The sequence below is a fragment of the Chiloscyllium plagiosum genome, chromosome 9 (genome assembly GCF_004010195.1).
Source record: "Chiloscyllium plagiosum isolate BGI_BamShark_2017 chromosome 9, ASM401019v2, whole genome shotgun sequence".
Lineage (NCBI taxonomy): Eukaryota > Metazoa > Chordata > Chondrichthyes > Orectolobiformes > Hemiscylliidae > Chiloscyllium > Chiloscyllium plagiosum.
Genome location: NC_057718.1, coordinates 13,809,249 through 13,834,194, shown reverse-complemented (window position 1 = coordinate 13,834,194; position 24,946 = coordinate 13,809,249). Strand labels below are relative to the sequence as shown.

The 24,946-nt window shown below is 40.3% G+C and overlaps 1 protein-coding gene across 1 annotated transcript in view; it reads right to left on the bottom strand.

Moving 5' to 3' along the window:
* LOC122552634 (deubiquitinase DESI2) overlaps nucleotides 1-24,946 on the bottom strand; it is a 57,854-nt gene that overhangs the window by 5,734 nt on the left and 27,174 nt on the right. Inside the window, exons 2-4 of the mRNA XM_043695417.1 lie at nucleotides 17,687-17,759; nucleotides 16,883-16,976; nucleotides 12,383-12,524 (exon numbers count right to left, since the gene is read on the bottom strand). Coding sequence (XP_043551352.1) covers nucleotides 12,383-12,524; nucleotides 16,883-16,976; nucleotides 17,687-17,759 — 309 coding nt within the window. The remainder of the gene's footprint in view (nucleotides 1-12,382; nucleotides 12,525-16,882; nucleotides 16,977-17,686; nucleotides 17,760-24,946) is intronic.

The window sequence follows — 24,946 nt, the reverse complement described above, 5'->3', positions numbered from 1 at the left end:
AAATTGATAGAGGGAGAAAATACAAGGTCAGAGTAAAACCAGCAAGAAATATAAAAAAACTATACAAGCTTTTGATTAATGGAAATAAATTTTGGTCCCTTGGAAGTAGGAACAGGGAGAAATAATAGGGAATAAGGAAATCGGTAGAAATGTGCAGCAATTCTGTGCACCATCATGACAGCAGATGACACAAGGAATATGCTGCGTACTGTAGGGATCAAATATCATGGTAAGAATGAGGAATGGAAAAGTCTTTCATTTTAAAAAATAGTGACTAAATTTTGACAAATGCCTTTTGGCCTGATGGGCGGCATTCTAGGGTTTTAGAAGAGGTAGCAGCAGTGAGTGGATAACAAAGAACAAAATAGCATAGGAACAGGCCCTTCGGCCCTCCAAGCCTGCGCCGATCCAGATCCTCTATCTAAATCTGCCATCTACTTTCGAAGGGTCTGTATCCCTTTGTTCCCTGCCCATTCATGTATCTGTCTAGATACATCTTAATTGACGCCATTGTTCCCACCCCTATCACCTCTGCTGGCAATGCATTCCAGGCACCCACCACCCTCTGCGTCAAGAATTTTCCACTATATCTCTCAAACTTTTCTCCTCTCACTTTGAGTCCTCCACACTGGGAAAAAGTTATTTGCTATCCATCCTGTCTACATCTCTCATGATTTTGTAGACCTCAATCAGGTCCTTCCTCAACTGCCTTCTTTCCAATGAAAATAATCCTAATCTACTCAACTTCTCTTCATAGCTAGCACCCTCCATACCAGGCAACCTTCTCTGCACCCACATCCTTTTGGTAATGTGGTGACCAGAACTGTACGCAGTATTCCAAATGTGGCCAAACCAAAGTCCTATACAACTGTAACATGACCTGCCAACTCTTGTACTCAATACCCCATCTGATGAAGTAAAGCATGTTGTATGCCTTCTTTGACACCTCTACCGACCTGCGTGCCACCTTTGGGGAACCATGGACCTGAACATTGACAGATCTCTCTGTCAATTTTCCCCAGGACTTTTCCATTTACTGTTTACATTGGTTTAGATATTTTAGAACTGCCTAGATTCTAGAATTGGAAAGTTACAAATGTAACACTGCTGTTTAAGAAATGAGAGAAAGAGAAAACATGGAACAACAGATAGATCAGTGATCAGTAGTAGGGAATTGCCAGAAACTGTTAAGGATGTGCAAACAGGACACTTAGAAAAATCTTTGCTGGGACATCTTAGTCTCTACCTTACTGACTTACATTCATAACCCATTTAAGGTAGTTAAAGTTGCAGATCAACCTTTTTGGGGGTCACATTGGGCAAAAAAGGGTCTAGAATCAGAGGAATTCAGGAGACTTTAAGAAAACATTTCAAAGGAGATAGTTGTGCTGATTAAAGGTATAAGATGATTAATAATAATAATAATAATAATAATAAAAATGTAAGGTACCACAAATATTGGACAAAAATGGTAAGATACATAGTTAACTCCCATAGGATTACTTTTAAAAGTGGTTCAAAAACATCATAGCAAACAAAGATCCTGGGTGACATATTGCTAAGTCACATGGTTCATACCTTTAGATGCATGATCTATAAAATGAACTGAAGAGGTTCACCAAAGATTCTTGGACAACACCTTTCAAGCTCATAATCACTACCACTTCCATCTAAAAGGACAAGGACAGCAGATACAGGAGAACATCACCACCGGAAGTTCCATTCCTAGCTACACACCATCTTGATTTGGAAATATATCGCCATTCCTTCAATGTCACTAGATCAAAAGCCTCGAACTCCCTCCCTGACAGTGCTGTGGTGTGCCAACACCAAATGGACTGCAAGAAGGTAGCGCACAACTACTTTCTCAAGGGGAATTCCGGATAGGCGATAAATGCTTGCCCCTCCACTGAACCCCACCTCTCATGAATGATTTTTCAAACATATTGACAGCTGGTCTCAGCTGGTCTGATGAAGTAGACCAAGAATACTGCGTACAGTCTGTTTATTGCGTCATGCAGGTTCCTAGAGATGGTGCTGAGGAAAGCCTTGAAGTTGATTCTTAGTGTTTGAGGGATGAGCCAAAGTCTCTGTGGTATTTGAATAATGCTTCTTCATTAGTTTCAACAGAATAAATTAAACTCAGAACAGTACTCCCAGATATTGTGGTATGCTGACAGTTAGGCAGATATGCTTGCATTTATCTCCTTTTCCTTCCTAAGTGTCAGCTTGTTGTAGTAAAACAATTAAATAGTCACAGGTCCAAACCTACATACCTATCTTATTCCTGTAATATAAAAATGTGTTACTCATAAAGCTTGATTACTGGCAGCTGCAAAGTCCAATTTGCACTTCGGATCCAACATCACATCTTGGAGTTCAGAAAATGTGTGCATTCAAACAGTGATCCCAGGTTGGCATTCCTACAAAAGGGGGTGGGGATGATAGCTTCAAGCCAAGAACTAGCACATGCTTTGTAATTATACTGCTTGCTGCTGCTTGCACCAGTACATACCCAAAAGCATGTGTCAGGGAAAACAAAGAATCAGCAAGCTAGCCTTTAGGTGGTTTGCCAGTGAAAAATGACAACAGTAATTATTTTTAACATCTTAAGCTTGACTGTCTTATTTTATGCAATACCAAATCTTTTCTGGGTGTAAACAAAAGGCACAGTCTGACTGGTATGTATCAGAACTATTTTCTGAAGGTGCTTTGTACTGGATACATTACTGCATGATTAAAAGACAATAATTCTGCTAGAGCCACTTTTCAATCACTTGCCAAGACTTAAAAGAGTGTAAAATGATCCTGCCAGGAGAAGTATGGCCTGACCTGTTCTGACTGTATATCAATGACCAAGTTCAAAAATCCCCTTGTAAGCAGTTGTAGCCACAAGCTACATTAAATGAGATAGCAACACATTCCACATCATTAGATATTATTTTAAAACTTATATGAAACTGAAGACAAAGAATAGATTTCTTTTAATGTCCCCAACACAACAGTTCCAAATCAAGATTTCTCAGTTCATAAACAAGATTACCAAATAACTTGCCTCAGCAAAGTTATTAGATTACATCCATTAGATTTGAAATGTCAGAAATCATAGAGTGCACAGAGGAAAATACATACAAACTACATTTTTACAGCAGTAGCCAGGTCTTCAAAATGTCCCAAGTGGCTCATAGTTGGTGATTACTTTAGAAGAGCAATCACTGAAGAAAAATTGAACTCACGATCCAACGGCCAACAAGGCTTTTCATGCTGGTTCAGGAGGAAGAAGCACTCAGCTTGATCAGAGATAGGGAAGACTGAAGTCACTAAGTTAATGAATTCCTTACAAAATGAGGAATCTCTAGCTTAAGGCAGCATATGTACATGAGTTACTCCGTGACGGAAGAAAGCAGTGGATCCTATTGGAGTGACTATTGCCTGGCGAATTCTTACATCCACGATGTAGTGAATAGGAGCAGGAGTAGGCTGTTCAATCCTTCAAGCTAGTTCCACCATTCATTATGATCGTGGCTGATCATCCAACTCAATAGCCTGTTCCTGCTTCTCCCCCATCCCCCACCTTGATGCCTTTAGCCACAAGTGCTATAAATGACTCCTTGAAATCATACAATGTTACTGGCCTTAGCTGCTTTGTGGTAACGAATGCTGCAGACTCACCACACTCTTGGTGAAGAAATTCTCCTCTTGTCCGCACTGAACAGTTCACCCCAGATCTTTACACTGTGCCCCCAATTCTATATTCCCACCATCCTGAACAACCTTCCTGCATTAACCATATGTAGCTGTTAGAAATTTGTAGGTTTCCATTAGATTATCACCCAACCCCCACATCCCAGCAATTCTTCTGAACTCTGGCAAATACAGTCCTAACCGATTTGTGCTTTAGACTGTCTGGCTGTGTGGAGTTTGCACATTCTCCTGTGTCTGCGTGGGTTTCCTCCCACAGTTCAGAAATGTACAGATTAAGTGGATTGGCTATGCTAAATTGTCCATAATGTCCGGGGATGTACAGGATGGGTGGATTGGCCAAGAGAAATGCAGGGTTACAGGGATAGGATAGGTGAGTAGCTCTGGTTGGGATGCTGTCTGGAGGGGTAGTCTGACTTGATGGGCTAAATAGCCTGCTTCCTCACAGTAGAGTTTCTATGATTCTATGATGTGCTTTATGTTCCCCTTTAAGTGCTTTGATTTTCAGAAAAGATGTGATTGTGCTTAATTAATTCAATGTGTCACATACCCAATCCATCATCTCTTGTTGGATTATTTTGTGGAAATTTGTGCACAAGTGGGGTAAAATTAATTACTGGATAAGTTCTTGCTGTTATAATTCCTTTCCTTGGCAAAGCTGTAAAACTGGTCACTGTTCAGACCCTGAGTTTACATTTCCAAGTAGTTATGGAAATTTGGGGTAAATATTGCTGCTATTTTCTTGCCAGTCTAGCCTTTCGGTATTCTGATCATTGGTGAGTTAGGACATTTTAATATATTTAGTTTTTTTTTTTCTTTTTCACTACTTTTACTCTTTACCTCCATCCATGGATTTTTCATCCCTCTTTGAAGTTCCAAGCTCCCACTTTTGCCAGCTGTCTAACAATAGAATTAACTACTGTGTACCATTCCTTCACTTTCAGGTACAAGATGCTTCTTCAAATAAATGTACCACTTATCCTCTGATTCTGTTCACTACGTTGTTCTAGAATTTCTTGTGAATTCCCCTAGCAACTACTATATTTAGAGTCCCTCTTGATCTTTTAAATCTATTTTTACTTTCAATACTTTTCATTACTTGTTTTCTGTACTGTGCTTCCACGTAACTAGTGCCATTTTTAATGTAATCTTGGCTGTAATCATTGATGGAACCCCAGCATTTTTTTTTATATCCCCATCACTTTTAGTTGGAAGATAGTTAATATTTTATCCGTTATCTACTTCAGTATCTCCCAATCCTAGCCAACTGTACTCTTCTATTTTTTTATGAACAATTAGTAGGCTCAGTCCCCTTTCATTCCATTGAAACTAACTGACACTGGCTGATATCCCAAGCATCTTGTTTCAAGTCCATCATTAATAAAATTTATTAGTACTACAGACTTCATCTCTGATTTCTTGCTGATATTTCTGACCATGCTGTGTGTCACTCATTTGCAAAATGCAAAGTGACAATAATTATATAAATCTAACTGGTTCTGAGCCCTCAGCTTACCACTTAAATGTGACTTTTTCAAATATGTAATTTGGATCAGTATTCCGTTGTGTTGCAAATCTGATTATCAGTGTTTACAATATGCATATTGTAGTTTTACTAACTGTTATTAGTACCTTGTATAGATAATCATCATTTTCATGTAAAGGGATGCTGCCCTACTGTTTGGCATCCACAGGAAATACAGACAAGTCACTTCTTGTCAAGGATTCAGAAAAGATTTACAAGGACGTTGCCAGGGTTGGGGGATTTGAGCTGTAAGGAGAGGCTGAACAGGCTGGGGTTGTTTTCCCTGGAGCGTCGGAGGCTGAGGGGTGACCTTATAGAGGTTTACAGAAATATAAGGGGCATGGATAGGGTAAATAGGCAAAGTCTTTTCCCTGGGGTCAGGGAGTCCAGAACTAGAGGGCATAGGTTTAGGGTGAGAGGGGCAAGATATAAAAAGACCTAAGGGGCAATGTTTTCACACAGAGGGTGGTACGTGTATGGAATGAGCTGCCAGAGGAAGTGATGGAGGCTGGTACAATTGCAACATTTAAAAGGCATCTGGATGGGTACGGAGAGATATGGGCTGGGTGCTGGCAGGTGGGGCTAGATTGGATTGGGATATCTGGTCGGCATGGACGGGGTTGGACCGAAGGGTCTGTTTCCATGCTGTACATCTCTATGACCAGGATATTTTCAACACTTATGGATTCTCTAATGCTCATCTCAACAAGCAGGTGGAAGCTCATTTTAGGATCTTACCTGAAAGCCAATGTAGCATTCCACCAACACTTGCACCAAACAAAAAAGAGGAAGTTACCAGTAAGTTGCTTCCAATACTGTAATAATTGAAAAGCAAAGCCAAAATTTGGCAAAGACACAATTATATAATTATACATTTGTAAAAACTACTCTTGTTCTGTGATGGTAAGTGGTGACCAACAAGGATGATCAACTGAACTTGACTATGTATTATGTGACAAATGTGACTACTTTTATTCAGGATAGTTTAAATTATTTCTGGCCACCATATACATGGCATTAAATTCAAATACATGGTGCACTTTTCCAACTGTAAAATATACATTATGGTTTGGAAGGCAAAATGGGCAGTTGAGTACACAGATGCATTTGAGAGAAAGCCAAATAAGTAAGTGAGGGAGGGAGCAATACAAGGATAATGTTGCTGGGTTGGGTGAAACAAGGCAGAAGGTGGCTCATGTTGAGCATGAACACTGCCTTAGATCTTTGAGCTGCCCATGCTGTAAATTCTATACAACTGCTGAAACCATATCCTAATCATAGTCTGTACATCTATGCTGCTGAAACTACTGACTACTTCCAGAGTTTTCTTTTTTTATTTCAGATTCAGTTGCTTACTTCACACATTATCACTTTTTTTCTGGGATGTTTCCCTAGAGTATCGAGACTAGAGTATATAACATTTGAATTGTAGCTACTGTCTTAAGCCAAAAAGGACAGGGATAACTGGAGAGCCTTGCCACTTAAAGATAGAGTATGCCATGAGTAAAGGATCAATTTTTTGTGTAAGGTTCACATATAACAGATGTTTGCAGTTTTAACATTTAATGGAGTTAACCTTTTAAACTACCAAAGATTAAAACAGTGATGTTGATTGTTCATTTTCCTTTCTAATGGTCAACACAATCTATATTAGTTTATTGAAAAACCAAATCCAATAGGAGTTCACTTTTGTGTCCTTCCAAAGTTGAGGAGACAACAAAATGTCTCAACATCTGGGATCATTACAATCACCTTAAGGATAATGGCAGAAGATACATGTGAATGCTATTGTTTCCGAGGCACATGCCATCCCAACTTGAACAAATAATCACCGTTCCTACATTAACACCAGGTTAATATATTTTGGAATTCCCTGTCCAACTGTATTTTGGATGCACTTTAACTACGCAGATTGCAGCCATTCAAAAATACACCATTTTCCCCAGTTCAGCTACAAATGGTTAACAAATACCGGGCTTGACAGCTCCAACCCCACCTGGGAATCTTTATTTAAATATACCCTGTGAGGAAGTATGCAAGTCACATCAATTTCATTTATCTATTTTTTAAAAAATGTTAGATCTTTACAGTTCAGTGCAACATAAGCAGATTGTTTACAGTGTCTTTAAGGTTATTCAGTGTGTGGGGAAATTGGCCAGAATGAAATGCTTTAAAGTAAACACTTTAGCCAGCCACACTGCACAGTTAGAAATGAATTTTTTTAAAAAAATGCTTATGACATACCTTCATGGTTAATTGTTTTAATTTGCTATTTTGGCAAACAGAATTTTTAGAACTTGGCATTAAACTGAGAACTGAAAGAAAATTGTTTATATAACAAAGTATTTTTCAAAGATTTTGTGGGTGTCTTGATTAAAACTGGCATCTAGATCAGTGATCATTTAGAAGTCTTACAATGACTTCAAAGAAGATCTTGAAACAGCACAACAAAGGAATGGTCATCTGATAATCAAAAGCATGATTTCACTCTCAAGGCAAAGGACCTCATCCTTGTCTTGTTACAAGAATTACATCGAGAAAAAAAAATCAAAGAGGCAGAAACTGTCAAGAAGCTACATTGCCTTTGAATGAAAATGTATATTCCTGTCTTTCTTACCATTATACAAAATAGCATGTTGGAATATCGACAAAGGATTGTGACTGAACAGGAGCAATATTATTGACATCATTACATCTTTTCTAACCTTCCCTCCCTCCCTTTTGGCTCATGCCAGAACTCCTTTCATGAGACAATTTAAAACTTGAACAAGTAAAGGCATAATCTGCCTTGGAAAATTAGAAAGGTCAGTTCAGTGGAATGCCTCGTGACAATGAAATTAAGAAAAATATTTATTGAGAAATTGAGATTTTATAACCAAAGGTGTGGGCTTTCCAATCAATAATCTTCACCCTGACTTCTCTTTCAGCCTTGTTGATGTTCTATATTATTAGCCCAAACAACCTACCCTGATTTTGAGGGAATACAAAGTACCACCTTTCTCCTTTACTTCAAAAACAGCAAGACAATAAAAGCAGTTAAAGTCACATTCAGGACAGTCAAATATCTCACTTTCCCTCCAGCTCTTTCTTAAATAAAAAACACAATTAATTAAAATGTATATACTTACCATCAGTATAGCAACTTGAACTGACATCCATATACTTACTTTGTAGTCAGCGTTGATACTAAACTATTTCCAAAACATTTCTCTTCTCAACAGTATATTGCTGCCTTTAAAGTACTAGATTATCTTTCATCTCACAGTTTAACTGCTTCCTAAATCTTTTATAGGTCTGTACAGGATTTTAATAAAGATCACCAAACTATAAGCAAACCTAAAATATGGCAATAAGCATGACAGTACAAATAAATTCTGGTTGGGGCCTTCCTCATCTGCACAATGTTTTCCAACAAAGCTGACAAATCTTAATATTAACCGTTCAGCAAGAATGGATAAGTCCCCTACAAATTACATGTACATTACTTTTGTATGTAACAATGCTACCAAAGACATAAACAGTTGCCAAAAAGGTCAAAAAGACACTAGGCAGGCGCAGCTAAATATATTATTTAGATTTTGTGGATTTACCAAATCAAGCCAGTTTACAACTGCAGGGCTGAAAATGTGTTGCTGGAAAAGCGCAGCAGGTCAGGCAGCATCCAAGGAACAGGAGAATCGACGTTTCGGGCATAAGCCCTTCTTCAGGAATGAGGAAAGTGCAACTGCAGGACCCACCAAGCATGAACTTACTGCAGTTCTGCCAACTTCTTTTAATTAAGAAACATTGAAGCAAGCATTTTCTGCATTCCAGTCTGTCAGCTATATTTCTGGTTTGATCACATCACATAGTATTCTCTCTGCCAAGCATGTGATTTCCTTGTTGGCAGCGGCCAACGCTACTCTTCAACCAAATTGTCAGGTGATGGACAAACACGACCATGGAAAACTCATTCGCTGTTTGTCTTCACTCTAAACAAGACATCAGCAGGATAAGAGATTAGAAACTTGCTGCATATGAAATTTATTCCTTTGGCACACTGTACATTGTAAGCCAATGCATTTGCATTTCAATGCCACTTCAGTCATTTTGTTTTAAAAGAAGTCCTTTGCTTCTGAAAGCACCAACAGATTGCCCATTTTGCAAATATAACTGACCATACTCCATGATGTGACTTACCAATAATTAATGAAAGCTATGAATTGAGAAGAGTGTCAATACAAGCCACCTTTCTGATTTATTTGCTACAAACAAAACCAACCTTCATTTACCCTTTTGCAGAATGTATTGAAGTTTTACATGTTACCAAAAAAGTAATAAAAGTCTCTACACTTTGCATGTACATTAACCAATACAATATTGAAACCATTAATGCTGAATTAATGCAGTGAATAATCCAGAAAGGTCCCAGGCTTGTGTGCTATCACTGAGTTAGCTGACCGAACAGCTAGTCTTCATTCAACAGCACTAACATTTAAAAAATCCCCATGCACATCAGAGTAGCAAATTAAACAAAGTTTAATATCGAGCCAAATAAAGCGATATCAGAATATAAAGAGAGCATTCCAGCAGTGTCTTAAAAAACAGGTAGAAAAGCAGACAATTTCAGGGAGAAAATTCCAGAGTTTAGGGCTTAGCATCTGAAAGCACAGTTACCAATAGTAGAGTGACTAAAACTGAGACAGTCACAGAAAATGCAGGAGAAACTTAGCAAGTCTGACAGCACTGAATGTCAAGGGGAGATGGCTGGATTCGCTCAGAGATATTCATTGCCTGGTGCTTGAGAGTTATGATAACTTAGAGTCCTGAAGAAGAATCACGTTGGACTCTAAATGTTAACTGACTTTCGCTCCCTACAAATGCTGTCACAGACTTCCTAAGTTTCTCCTGCATTTTCTGTGACTGTCTCAGTTTTAGTCACTCTACTATTGGTAGCCGTACTTTCAGATGCTAAGCCCTAAACTCTAGGATTTTCTACCTTTTTTTTTTGAAGACACTGCTGGCAAGCTCTATGTTCTGACATCCCTTCATTTGGCTTGATATTAAACTTTGATTGCCACCCCTTCAACATTCACATCCTCCACTGCGCATAACAGACAAGCAGCATTTCAGCAGCTCACTAAGGCACCCTTGACAGTAATAAATCAAATCACCCAGAAGGACACGGACAAAAGGCACATGGAAACATATCACCTGCAAGTTCTCCAAGCCATACACCATCCCAACTGGAACCATATAAACATTTCTTTATGGGCACTCGGTCAAAGTCCTGGAATACTCTCCCTCAGAACATTGTGGGTATATCTACACAAAGACTGTAGCAACTAAAGTAGGTTACTTGTGAGCATCATTGGGCTACAGATGCTAGTCTTGCCAGTTGACTCTCTCAGCCCATGAAAGAATAAAGTATAGAATAGGTTTACTGTTTCAATATTGTCATATTAGGAATGACAATTGACCAGGCTTTTCTGCTCCTAATCCCCATTGAGTATCCACTGTTGTATTTATGGATTCAGGTGGTGGGGAGGAAACCTCGCCAAATCATCTACAATCTTACCAATGTTAAAGAACTGACTTCATTATTTTGGGATAGAAATAATATTCGAGGGGAAAACAAACACACAAAAACAACATACTACATCCATATGTCAGAAAAGGACTCATTAACCATCAAGTTTATACTAAATCGTTTTTACAAAATATTTTTTAAAAATAAATTCTCTTAGCGAGTTTTGAGAAGATTTGTAGCTCAGGTTAGGTTTTCTTGCTGAGCTGAAAGGTTCATTTCCAGACGTTGCATTACCTTACTATGCTGAAAATTCCTGCTTTCTATTTATATGTTTGGGTTTCTTTGGCTTGGTGATGTCATTTCTGGTGGTGAAGTCACTTCCAGTCCCTTTTCTCAGGGGGTGGTAGATGGGGTCTAACTCGATATGTTTGTTGATAGAGTTCCGGTTGGAATGCCATACTTCTAGGAATTCTCGTGCATGTCTTTGTTTGGCTTGTCCTAGGATGGACGTATTGTCCCAGTCGAAGTGGTGTCCTTCCTCATCCGTATGTGAGAATACTAGTGAGAGGGTCATGTCTTTTTGTGGCTAGTTGGTGTTCATTTATCCTGGTGGTTTGTTTTCTGCCTGTTTGTCTAATGTAATGTTTGTTATAGTCCTTGCACAGTGTTTTGTAAATGACGTTAGTTCTGCTCATTGTCTGTATAATGTCTTTCAAGTTCATTACCTGCTGTTCTAGTGTGTTGTTGGATTTGTGGGCTACCATGATGCCAACAGGACTGGTTCAAAACAAAGACACGCACGAGAATTCCTAGAAGCATGGCATTCCAACCGGAACTCTATCAACAAACACATCGAGTTAGACCCCATCTACCACCTCCTGAGAAAAGGAACAGGAAGTGACTTCACCACAGGAAATGACATCACCAACCCAAAGAAACCCAAACATATAAATAGAAAGCAGGAATTTTCAGCAGTGCTTCGCATGAGGTCCACTGAAGATGTTACCGAGTAAGGTAACGAAATATCTGGAAATGAACCGTTCAGCTCAGTGAGCAAACCTACATTCAAAATAAATTCTCTACAGGTTATGCCTCAACCATAGTCAACTTCTATCATGTACGTGAATTGTTAGTCCATTGGAAATTATCCTGATGAGTGTAAGTTGAAAAACTTTCACAACATGTCTTTTTTTCCAGCAATTCTCTAACCTTCTACATTTTTTGCTAAAACCGAGACGAGTCATGAATGATCCTCAACATTTTTAGACCCATCATTGACATAAAGCTTTATATTATCGTTGCAAACAAATATACCTCCATTTTTTTCAAGGCTGATCAACTTCGCCAAACAAAAAATTCAGAGGTCTGATTGATATTGCTTATGTCTTTATGCTAAATGTTTAAAAAAGAAGATACACAAAGAAAACATAGGGAAAAGGCTATTACAATTGCCATCTGAATTATGCAAGTGTGAGTGAATGAAGGTGTTGGAGAGAAAGAGACATGGGCAAAAAAAAGGGCTAAGTAAATGAATTTGAAGTTATTTTGCTGTTCATAATGTGAATTTGAAATGCAACAGTTAATGAAAACAATTCTGGTATGAAATTAACTTTGTGGGCTGGTTCTGTAAGTTGCAATGTACTTGCCTCAGATATAGCTGAAGAAAAATGGTTGCAATTTTTGTGCATTAAATGATAGGCATTCCCCTTGTATTCTTTCCCAAGCTCCTCCACAATGCGCTCCACATCATCTTCTGTAAAATCAGTGCTACCCATCACAATTGCTTCCCTGTGGAGTACAAATAAGTTAAGTGAACTCATACAAGAATGCGAATCCAGTGCAATAGGTTTTATTTAGTTTCTAAATCATGATTTGACTGAACGAGATTCCAACTAGTTTAAAATTCTCCAAATGATTCCCCAGTTATAAGAAACATCCAGCTCTTCAAACCAGGCTAGCTTTCTTAGTTTTAAAAGTGGCCATGGTTGTAAGCAAACTATTCATAAGTAAAAATGATCTTACAAACAACTAATTCTAGCTCAGCGAATACACAATTTCAACAAACACAATAAAATGTTGTTTTTATTCATTGAAATAATTCAAAATATTAAATACAAGTCTATCAATCCCACCATATAAATTACACTATCAACTGTTCAGAGATTAATTTGCAGCCATTCAGATGGAAGTAATTTTCATTACCTTTATGTTGTTGAATATTGAACCCAAATGGGAAAAAAAAATAAAAACACGAGAAAACAAAAAAAAGTTCAACTGAACACAATCTGAGATCTTTTGATTTCTTCTGCACGTTGTTATTGGTGTAATTATCTCAGGCTTGTGCTAATTTGAGAATCATTCCGGAGTGTTTTGGTGCAAACCACAGAATTTCAGCATAATTAACCATAGTTCATGAAGATAATAGCGAACAATAATTTTTACCATAGAGTCTTTGCATTTTCTCCAGAGCTGGGCATTACCTTATAGGACTGAATCATTGATCTGACAAAAATATCTAGCTCCAATGTCCTGAAACTCTTTACATAATACAATCATAGGATCAGCACAATCACAAAGACTGTGGAGTTCCACTTTCTCAAAGAGTAGCAATAAATACAAATTTGCCAGTGTTGCACGTACCGTAACAATACATTCTACCATGTACAGTCATTTCCCCTATCCTTGTTAAGCTTCTTTAACTTCAATGCAAAAATGCTTATTCAGGATGATCTACACCTTCAAATCCTATCACAGCCCACCTTAACCAAATATTCCAGCACTCTCAATTTAGGTTGTAAGTTTGCTCGCTGAGCTGGAAGATTTGTTTTCAGACATTTTGTCACCATGCTAGGTAACATCATCAGTGAGCCTCCACTGAAGCGCTGGTGGACTGTCCCGCTTTCTATTTATGTGCCTTGGTCTATTGTGGTGGGTGATATCACTTCCAGTTATTTTTCTGAGAGGTTGGTAAATGGGGTCCAAATCGACGCGTTTGTTTGTGTCTTTGTTAGCCTGTCCCAGGATGGATGTATTGTCAGAGTCCAACTGGTGTTCCTCAATGTCTGTGTGTAAGGATACACAATGACAGTTGGTAGTGTCTTTTGGTGGCTAGTTGGTGCTCATGTACCCTGGTGGCTAGTATCCTGCCAATCTGTCCAATGTAATGTTTGTTGCAGTCTTGCAGGGTATTTTGTAGCAGACATTTGTTCTGCTGGTTGTTGGTTCAGGGTCCTTTACATTCATCAAGAGCTGTTTTAGTGTGTCGGTGTGTTTGTAGACTACCATGATGCCAAGGGGCCGAAGAAGTCTGGTCATCATCTCCAAGACGTCTTTAATGTATGGTTGTATGGCTAGACTCACTGGGCATGTTGTATCACCTTGTTTAGGTTTGTTGTGTAAGAGTTGGTGGACTGTTCATGTTTGGTACCTGTTGTTCTTGAACATGTTGTATAGGTGTTTTTCTTCGGCATCACATAGTTCCTGGCTAGGTGCTGAAGTGTGTTGTGGCTCGTTTAAATAATGCCCTGATGCAGCTCTGTTTGTGGGTGTTGGGTTGATTGCTCCTGTAGTTGAGTATCTGGTCTGTACATATCGCTTTCCTGTAGACGCTGGTCTACAGCTCTCCATTGGCTTTTTGTTCTACTGTGACATCCAGGAAGGGGAGTCTGTTGTCGTTCTCTTTTTCTTTGGTGAACTTTATACCAGTACCTGATAAGCACAGTCCGCCGATTCTTAGACAACAAACTTAAACAAGGACCTGACTCCATAGCCGGAAAACTGTATTACTGCATAAACAGAAGCAGCTCCATAAATAGGTGAAATTAACAAAACAGACCTCCAGAGAATGAAACCTGAAGGATCCAACACACCCCATTTCTACAGATTACCTAAGGTAGATAAACCAGGGTGCCCGCACGCCCCCAGAACCATAGTCTCACTTCCCGGCACACCGACATACAGACTAGCAAAAGAACTTCAATGCAAACTGAAATACCTAGAAGACTCAAGCCACTCCAGGCGAAAGTGGTTACTGCTAATACTGGAGATTGGAGTGGTGCTGGAAAAGCACAGCAGGTCAGGCAGCATCCAAGGAGCAGGAGAATCAACGTTTCGGGCAAAAGCCCTTCATCAGGAATTGATTCCTGATGAAGGGCTTTTGCCCAAAACGTCAATTCTCCTGCTCCTCGGATGCTGCCTGACCTGCTGTGCTTTTCCAGCACCACTCTAATCTTGACTCAAGCCCCTTCACCCAGGAATTTCTGAAGATCAAAGACACCAAGATAGAGGACCACAAGGTCGTGGTTTTCTTCAACATGACTGCATAACTCACATCAATAAACATCACCCTGGCCAAAGTAACACTGGCCACACTAGTAGACGAACCAAGGACACAAATACCAGACAGCACCAACTTCATCAGCAAGGACAGCATCCTCAAACTAGTAGACCTGTGCGTCGCAACCACAATGACAAGACTTACAAACAAATCAAAGGGACACCCACGGGATCAAGATTTTTGGCAAAAGCAGTTATGCAGAGCTTGGTACAGGCAATCCGCCCCATGATCCAGCCCAAGCTGTGGACGACACCAGAAGAAACCCACAAACACAAACAATATCCTTACTGGCATAAAGTTCACTAAAGAGGAATAACAACAGACTCCCCTTCCTAGATGTCACAGTAGATCGAAAAGCCAGTGGAGAGCTGCAGTTCAGTGTCTACAGGAAAGCGACACTTACAGACCAGATACTCAACTCCAGAAGCAATCATCCCAACACCCACAAACACAGCTGCAGCAGGACATTATTTAAACGAGCCACAACACACTGCAGCACCCAGGAACTACAAGATGCTGAAGAAAAACACCTATACAACATGTTCAAGAACGGCTACCCAACAAGCACAGTCTGCTGATTCTTACACAAAAAACCTAAACAAGATGACACAACATGCTCAGAGACTTGAGCCACACAACCATATGTTAAAGACATCTCAGAGATGACAACCAGACTACTCCGGTCCCTTGGCATCATGGAAGCCCACAAACCCACCAACACACTAAAACAGCTCTTGATGAACATAAAGGACCCTGTACCAATAACCAGCAGAACGAACGTCATACACAAAATATCCAGCAAGGGCTGTAACAAACATTACATCAGACAGACTGGCAGAAAACTAGCCATCAGGGTATCCGAGCACTAACTAGCCACCAAAAGACATGACCAACTATCACTTGTATCCTTATACACAGACAACGTGGCACACCAGTTCGATTCTGACAATGCATCCATCCTGGGACAGGCTAAACAAAGATACACATGGGAATTCCTAGAGGCCTGGCATTCAAACTGGAACTCCAACAAACACATTGATGTGGACCCCATTTACCAACCTCGCAGAAAAAGAACCGGAATGATATCGCCCACCACAGCAGACACAAACAGAAAGTGGGACAGAACACCAGCACTTCAATGGAGGCTCACTGATTATGTTACCTAGCATAGTGACAAAACGCCTGAAAACAAATCTTCTAGCTCAGCGAGCAAACTTACAACCTGAACCACAACCTGAGCTACAAACTTTCACAAAAATCGCAAACTTTCAATTTACTTTGCCCCTCAATTCAACTAGTTATGGCCGAAGCAAACATCTTTAATGGGGGAGAAACAAATTGGTACCGTGGCATTTGTCCCAGGTGGTTTAACTGCATGGCAAGAGTAGGAAGTACTTCCTAGCTATAAATACACTAAAAACGTTGGGCGTTGCTTTGCATGTGATTTCCATGCTGAAAATGTATTGCTGGAAAAGCGCAGCAGGTCAAGCAGCATCCGGGGAACAGGAGAATCGACGTTTCGGGCATAAGCCCTTCTTCGGGCTTATGCCCGAAACGTCGATTCTCCTGTTCCCCGGATGCTGCCTGACCTGCTGCGCTTTTCCAGCAATACATTTTCAGCTCTGATCTCCAGCATCTGCAGACCTCACTTTCTCCTCATGTGATTTCCATGACCCACCCCACCCCCAGAGACTATCAAAACAGCTTTACTCTTATGAGCATGACAGATGCTTAATAAATAATGGATCATGTTAATAATTGAACTTTCAAAAGTGTGAAAAGTAAGGTCATTCTTGACCATGATACTTACTTAAATTTGAATGTGTCCCCTAGTTCTGTTGAGTCTCCAGGACTGATTTCAAATATTCCTGAAAATGGATAAGGATGGCCACCATAGGCAAACTCTGCAGAAGACAAACAGCCTTTAGTAAGAGATTTAGTTTTAATCTATATTTGGGGATGAAAAGACTCTAGCCTGAACAATTTAGCACAACCAATAATTACTTTGTTGAAATTTTCAGCATTTAGCAGCAGGACAAAGATTGAAATAACCCCAATTCCAACTCTTGGCAATTTGTGCTTTTCTACTACTTAATATTTGAGGTTCACAACCACAATATCTTTCCACCACAATGCAGAATGAGACTAAACTAAAAATCTACAATTTGCAAAGGCAACCTTACAGTAACAACTGAAATTGATTGATTCTGGGAGCTTCAAAGGTAATTATCAATTTTAAGTGTTGGTTTTAAATATCAGTATCCTTTGGGATCTTTTTGCTTTCTTGGGAAAGAGACAGACAGAATAGTAGACTAGCAAACAGAGACAATCTCAGGACCAGGAGGGCATTACAAAGCAGAAGTAAAAGCAGTTAAGTAGTAATCAATATCCATCATGGTCCCACGATCTATTAGGTAATGCAGGATGAAATGTCTGCAAGAGGAGACTGCAGTAAACTGGGGTGAGATGATGCAATACTCACCACAAACCTCAAGACTAATGATAACTACATGATTAAATCACTGCGTAAGTCTTTGGTCACCTACACTTCAGTCCAAAAAGAAAAGCAACTAATTCAGTTTAAATTAGAGGTTTTATTTTGTTTAATCCTTACCTCGACCATATACTTCAATGCCTGAGTGGAAGACTCCAATGCCTAATGATGAGGTGTATTCATTAATCCAGTACTGGAAAATCAAAAAATGAACAAGATTCAGAGAAGTTGTACATACTAATTAGTATCACTTCAAATTCAGGACAAATATTTTCTAAATTCAAAGGAGGTGGGGTAAGGGGGTGTAATATGTAATTATGTCACAATTGCAACATTTAAAAGGCATTTGGATAGGTATATGAACAGGAAGGGTTTGGAGGGATGTGGGCCGGGTGCTGGTAGGTGGGACTAGATTGGGTTGGGATAGCTGGTCGGCATGGACGGAAGGGTCTATTTTCCATGCTGTACATCTCTCTGACTAGTGATACAGAGAGGGCTAGCTCAATGGTTGAGAAACAATGGGTTCAAAACCAATCACAGCAGCTAGAGGAGTTCCAAATTCAATTAATGATTCTGGAATATAAATCAACAATGATTACCAGAACAAGTTGCAGTGATTATCGTAAAAACTCATCTGGTTTAGTACCCATCTTTAATTGATCTGACTTACATATATTTCCAGATTCATAGAAATGACAGCCTTCTGAAATGGCCTAGCAAGCCACTCCATTCAAGGGCAATTAGAGCTGGGCAACAAATGCTGACCATGCCAGCAATGCTCACATTTCATGAAAGAATAAAACAAATTACATTATGTTCCACTAAACATCACTCCAAATGTAATTCAGTAAAGTATGTGCTAACTCTGCTTCCCAAGTGTCCATAAAGCATGACCCCAAGGAGGAGACTTGTTGGCTGGACAGCTGGTTTGTTACACAGAGTGTCACCCATGTTTGGGTTCAATTCCTGTTCTGGCTGAGGTGACCATGAAGGTGCCACTTTCCTGACCACACCTGAGGCTCGGTGACCCTCATGTTAAACTACCGTCAGCGATTTTACCTGAAAAGTACAGCGTATTATAGAATTCCGTATAAAAGGTAAAAATGGTATAAGAGAACCAATCCAACGAAAAGAAAATGTGATTAAATTCTCTACAGACTATAAGATGCTTTATTGTGTAATAAAGTCTGTAGCTTGAGAGTTGCTGACAAAAGACAGAGGCAAATTCTTTTAAAATCCATGAAGAAGTTTTATTTCTGGATGAAGAGCCAGGTGTTAGGGCAATGGAGGAGAGAAAGGGAGGTCGAGTTGAGGTCACAAGATCAGCCAAGATCTTATGGAACTGGTGATTCTAAAACCAATACTCCACCAATAACCGACACTAGAATATGAAGACAAAGATGTACTGTTGAGGCTCTACAAGTTTCTGGTCAGACTGCATTTGAAATACGTGAGCACTTTTAGGCCCTGTATCTTAAGGATGTGCTGGTGTTGGATGGGGTACAGAGTAAGTTTGCAAGAATGATCCCAGGGATGAAGGGCTTCTCAGATGAGGAGTGGTTGTGGGTTCTGGGTCTGTACGCAGTGGAGTTTAGAAAGATATAGGCAGACGGGGGAGTCTGACTGAATACAGAAAGACCTGGATAAAAGTAGACATGAAAATGTTTCCACTAGGAGAGACTAGGGTCTGAGGGCACAGCCTTAGAGTGAAGGAACAACCTTTAGAACTGAAAATGAGGAGGAATTTCTTCAGCCAGAGGGTGGTGAATCTGTGGAACGCATTGCTGCAGTGGCTGTGGAGGCCAAGTCATTGAGCATATTTAAGACAGGGACACAAGTTCTTGATTGGTAAGGGAGACAAGGGTTACGGGAAGGAGAATAGGGTTGAGAAACATATCAGCCATGATCGAATTGTGGAGCAGACTTGATGGGCTGAATGGTTTAATTCTGTTCCTACATCTTATGACCTTCTGGTAAGATGCATAAATACCTACATTTTGATGGAACACATGGAATAAAAATATTATGTGCAATGAAGGATTTTAAAAAATATAGATATTATCATACTTTCCTGATGGTCTACTATGCTTAGGTAAATTACATGGATTAAAATGGTGGTAGATGTGTTTCCTTGCCTGTACATAGTTAGCTCAATTAGGCTCATGATTGAAGTTATATGCAGTTGCAGTGACTTGGAAAGGAAGGGGACAAAAAAAAACCAGACAGATTTCTTATTCCTGACTACCATCAAGCAACTTCTAGTGTGTGTGCACATCTGCTGTGGACAGGAATTATAGAGTCATAGAGATGTACAGCATGGAAACAGACCCTTCGGTCCAACCCTGTCCATGCCGACCAGATATCCCACCCCAATCTAGCCCCACCTGCCAGCACCCGGCCCATATCCCTCCAAACCCTTCCTATTCATGTACCTATTCGGATGCCTTTTAAATGTTGCAATTGTACCAGCCTCCACCACTTCCTCTGGCAGCTCCTTACATACACATACTACCTTCTGTGTGAAAAAGGTGCCCCTTAGGTCTCTCTTATATCTTTCCCCTCTCACCCTAAACCTATGCCCTCTAGGTCTGGACTTGCTCAACCCAGGGAAAAGACTTTGTCTATTTATCCTATCCATGCCCCTCATATCTTTGTAAACCTCTATAAGGTCACCCCTCAGCCTCCGACGCAGGAAAACAGCCCCAGCCTGTTCAGCCTCTCCTTATAGCTCAAATCCTCCAACCCTGGCAACATCTTTGTAAATCTTTTCTGAATCCTTGACAAGAATTGACTTGTCTGTATTTCCTGTGGATGCCAAACAGTAGGACATCATCCCTTTAAGGTTTACACAAAAATGATGACTATCTATACAAAGTACTAATGACAGCGAGTAAAACCACAATATGCAATGGGAACATATTGTAATCACTGATAATCAATTTACAACACAACGGAATACTGATCCAAATTACATATTTGAAAAAGTCACATTTAAATGGTAAGCTGAGGGCTCAGAACCAGTTAGATTTATATAATTATTGTCACTTTGCATTTTGCAAATGAGTGACACACAGCATGGTCAGAAATATCAGAAAGAAATCAGAGATGAAGTCTGCAGTACTAATAAATTTTATTAATGATAGACTTGAAACAAGATGCTTGGGATATCAGCCAGTGTCAGTTAGTTTCAATGGAATGAAAGGGGACTGAGCCTACTAATTGTTCATAAAAAAATAGAAGAGTACAGTTGGCTAGGATTGGGAGATACTGAAGTAGATAACGGATAAAATATTAACTATCTTCCAACTAAAAGTGATGGGGATATTAAAAAAAAATGCTGGATTCCATCAATGATTACAGCCAAGATTACATTAAAAATGGCACTAGTTACGTGGAAGCACAGTACAGAAAATAAACAATAAAAAGTACTGAAAGTGAAAATAGATTTAAAAGATCAAGAGGGACTCTAAATATAGTAGTTGCTAGGGGAATTCACAAGAAATTCTAGAACAACGTAGTGAACAGAATCAGAGGATAAGTGGTATATTTATTTGAAGAAGCATCTTGTACCTGAAAGTGAAGGAATGGTACACAGTAGTTAATTCTATTGTTAAGACAGCTGGCAAAAGTGGGAGCTTGGAACTTCAAAGAGGGATGAAAAATCCATGGATGGAGGTAAAGAGTAAAAGTAGTGAAAAAGAAAAAAAAAAACTAAATATATTAAAATGTCCTAACTCACCAATGATCAGAATACCGAAAGGCTAGACTGGCAAGAAAATAGCAGCAATATTTACCCCAAATTTCCATAACTACTTGGAAATGTAAACTCAGGGTCTGAACAGTGACCAGTTTTATAGCTTTGCCAAGGAAAGGAATTATAACAGCAAGAACTTATCCAGTAATTAATTTTACCCCACTTGTGCACAAATTTCCACAAAATAATCCAACAAGAGATGATGGATTGGGTATGTGACACATTGAATTAATTAAGCACAATCACATCTTTTCTGAAAATCAAAGCACTTAAAGGGGAACATAAAGCACATCATAGAATCATAGAAACTCTACTGTGGGGAAGCAGGCTATTTAGCCCATCAAGTCAGACTACCCCTCCAGACAGCATCCCAACCAGAGCTACCCACCTATCCTATCCCTGTAACCCTGCATTTCTCTTGGCCAATCCACCCATCCTGCACATCCCCGGACACTATGGACAATTTAGCATAGCCAATCCACTTAATCTGTACATTTCTGAACTGTGGGAGGAAACCCACGCAGACACAGGAGAATGTGCAAACTCCACACAGCCAGACAGTCTAAAGCACAAATCGGTTAGGACTGTATTTGCCAGAGTTCAGAAGAATTGCTGGGATGTGGGGGGTGAGTGGTAACCTAATGGAAACCTACAAATTTCTAACAGCTACATATGGTTAGTGCAGGAAGGTTGTTCAGGATGGTGGGGGAATATAGAATGGGGGGCACAGTGTAAAGATATAGGGTGAAGAGAGGAGGAGAAATTCTTCACCAAGAGTGTGGTGAGCCTGCGGCATTCGTTACCACAAAGCAGCTAAGGCCAGTAACATTGTATAATTTCAAGGAGTTGTTTATAGCACTTGTGGCTAAAGGCACCAAGGTGGGGGATGGGGGAGAAGCAGGAACAGGTTATTGAGTTGGATGATCAGCCATGATCATAATGAATGCTGGAACTGGCTTGAAGGATCGAATGGCCTACTCTTGCTCCTATTCACTACATCGTGGATGTAAGAATTCGCCAGGCAGTAGTCACTCCAATAGGATCCACTACTTTCTTCCCTCACGGAGTAACTCATGTACATGTGCTGCCTTAAGCTAGAGATTCCTCATTTGTTTGTAAGGAATTCATTAACTTAGTGACTTCAGTCTTCCCTATCTCTGATCAAGCTGAGTGCTTTTTTCTTGATGGGTTTAAAAAGTTTTCTCTCATCTTTACAGCCGTCCTCACTCCTATATTGTTCTTGCTTCTGCTCCTTTGCTTCCCCAAACCTTGTAGAATTTCCTTTGTACCCACAACCTCCTTGAAGCCTGCTTTTCCCCCCATCCATAACCCATTTTGCAGCCTCCTACTCACTCCAGACTGGAGAAAAGGTGCAGCCCTAAACTCAGCAAATTATGGACCCGTCCTCAGCAAAATTCTCAGCCCTGAACTTGGCAACAGGAACCTCCTGGCAACTCGTTCACCACCAGCACTTCCCATAAACATGCTGTTCCTCTCGTCAACCTACCAACACCTAAGGCAAGAGAGGAACAATTCCTCATTGATTGTTATTTCTACATACAGATGTGACCCTTCTATGATTAACTGCTTTCATAATTGACTACTTGTGGGCAAACAGAGGTTTTAGGGTGTGATCATCTGTGTATTTTGAGCACTGGACATGAAACATAATTTCTTTCCCCTCCATACATGCTGCCTGACATGTCTTTTCCCCCATTTGTTTTTATTTCAGATTTGCAGATTAACTGTGTTTCATTTTATAGAGTCAAAGTCACACAGCATGGCAACAGACCCTTCGATTCAACTCATCCATGCTGACCAAGTTTCCTAGTCCCACTTGCCTCCATTTGACCCATATCCTTCTAAACCTTTCCTGTTCATGTACCTATCCAAAGGTCTTTTAAACGCTGTAACTGTACCTGCATTTACCACTTCCTCTGGCAGTTCAATTCACACACAAGTTATCTTCGAGGAGAAAGTGAGGTCTGCAGATGCTGGAGATCAAAGTTGAAACTTTATTGCTGGAACAGCACAGCAGGTCAGGCAGCATCCAGGGAACAGGAGATTCGACGTTTCGGGCACAGGCCGAGGAAGGGCCTGAGGAAGGGCCTGTGAAGAAGGGCCTGTGCCCGAAACATCGAATCTCCTAAACGCTGTAACTGTACCTGCATTTACCACTTCCTCTGGCAGTTCAATTCACACACAAGTTATCCTCTGTATGAAAATGTTGCCCCTCAGGTCCCTTTTAAATCTTTCTTTTCACACCTTAAAAAGTGCCCCCTAGCTTTGAACTCCCACCCTAACCAACAGACTTTTGCTATTCACCTCATATGCGCCCCTCATGATTTTATAAACTTCCATAAGTTCACCCCTCGACCTCCTACGCTCAAATGAAAAAACTCCCAGGCTATCCAGCCTCTCCTTATAACTCAAAACCTTCAGTCCTGGCAACATCCTGATAAATCTTTTGAGCCCTCCTCAATTTCGTTTAGCAGGGTGACCAGAAATGTACACAGTACTCCAAAGGTGGCCTCGTCATGACATCCCAACTCCTATACTCAATGGTCTGAGCAATGAAGGAAAGCATGCTAAATGCCTTAACCACCGTGTCTACCTGTGACACAACTTGCAAAGAACTATGTACCTGAACCCCTAGGAATCTCTATTCTACAAAACTGCCCAAGGCCCTACCATGAAGTGCATGAGTTCTACCCTTCACCAATATGCAATACCTTGCATTTATTCAAAATAAACTCCATCTGTCACTCCTCAGCTCATTGATCCAATTGATTAAGATCTCTTTCTAATCATCTTCACTGTCAACTATACCACCAGTTTTTGTATCAACCACAAATGTACTAACCATGCCTCCTAAATTCCAACCCAAATTGTTTATTTAAATGATAAACAATAGTGGACCCAACATAGATTCCCGTGGAACATTGTTGGTCACAGGCCTCCAGTCCAAAAAACCCTCCCACAACCACCCTCTGTCTCCTACTGTCAAGCCAATTTTGGATTCAATTGGCAAGCTTCACTTTGTATCCCATGTGATTTACCTTTACTAATTAGTCTACCATGCGGAACCTTGTCAAAGGTTTTCTACAGTTCATGTAGATAATGTTGACTGCACTGCCCTTACCAATCTTTCTGGCTGTCTTCAACAAAACTCTGGTAAAAACAATGACTGCAGATGCTGGAAACCAATTTGCTGGCCCAAATCTTATTCTGGATCAGTGGTGCTGGAAGAGCACAGCAATTCAGGCAGCATCCGAGGACAGGCAAAATCGACGTTTCGGGCAAAAGCCCTTCATCAGGAATAAAGGCAGAGAGCCTGAAGCGTGGAGAGATAAGCTAGAGGGGGGGGGGGGGGGGGAGAGAGTAGCATAGAGTACAATAGGTCAGTGGGGAAGGAGATGAACGTGATAGGTCAGGGAGGAGAGGGTGGAGTGGATAGGTGGAAAAGAAGCTGGGCAGGTCGGACAAGTCCGGACAGGTCAGGGGACCGAGTTTCTGGAGGTTAGAAGCTAGGATGAGGTGGGGGAAGGGGAAATGAGGAAACTGTTAAAATCCACATTAATGCCCTGGGGTTGAAGTGTTCCGAGGCAGAAGATGAGGCGTTCTTC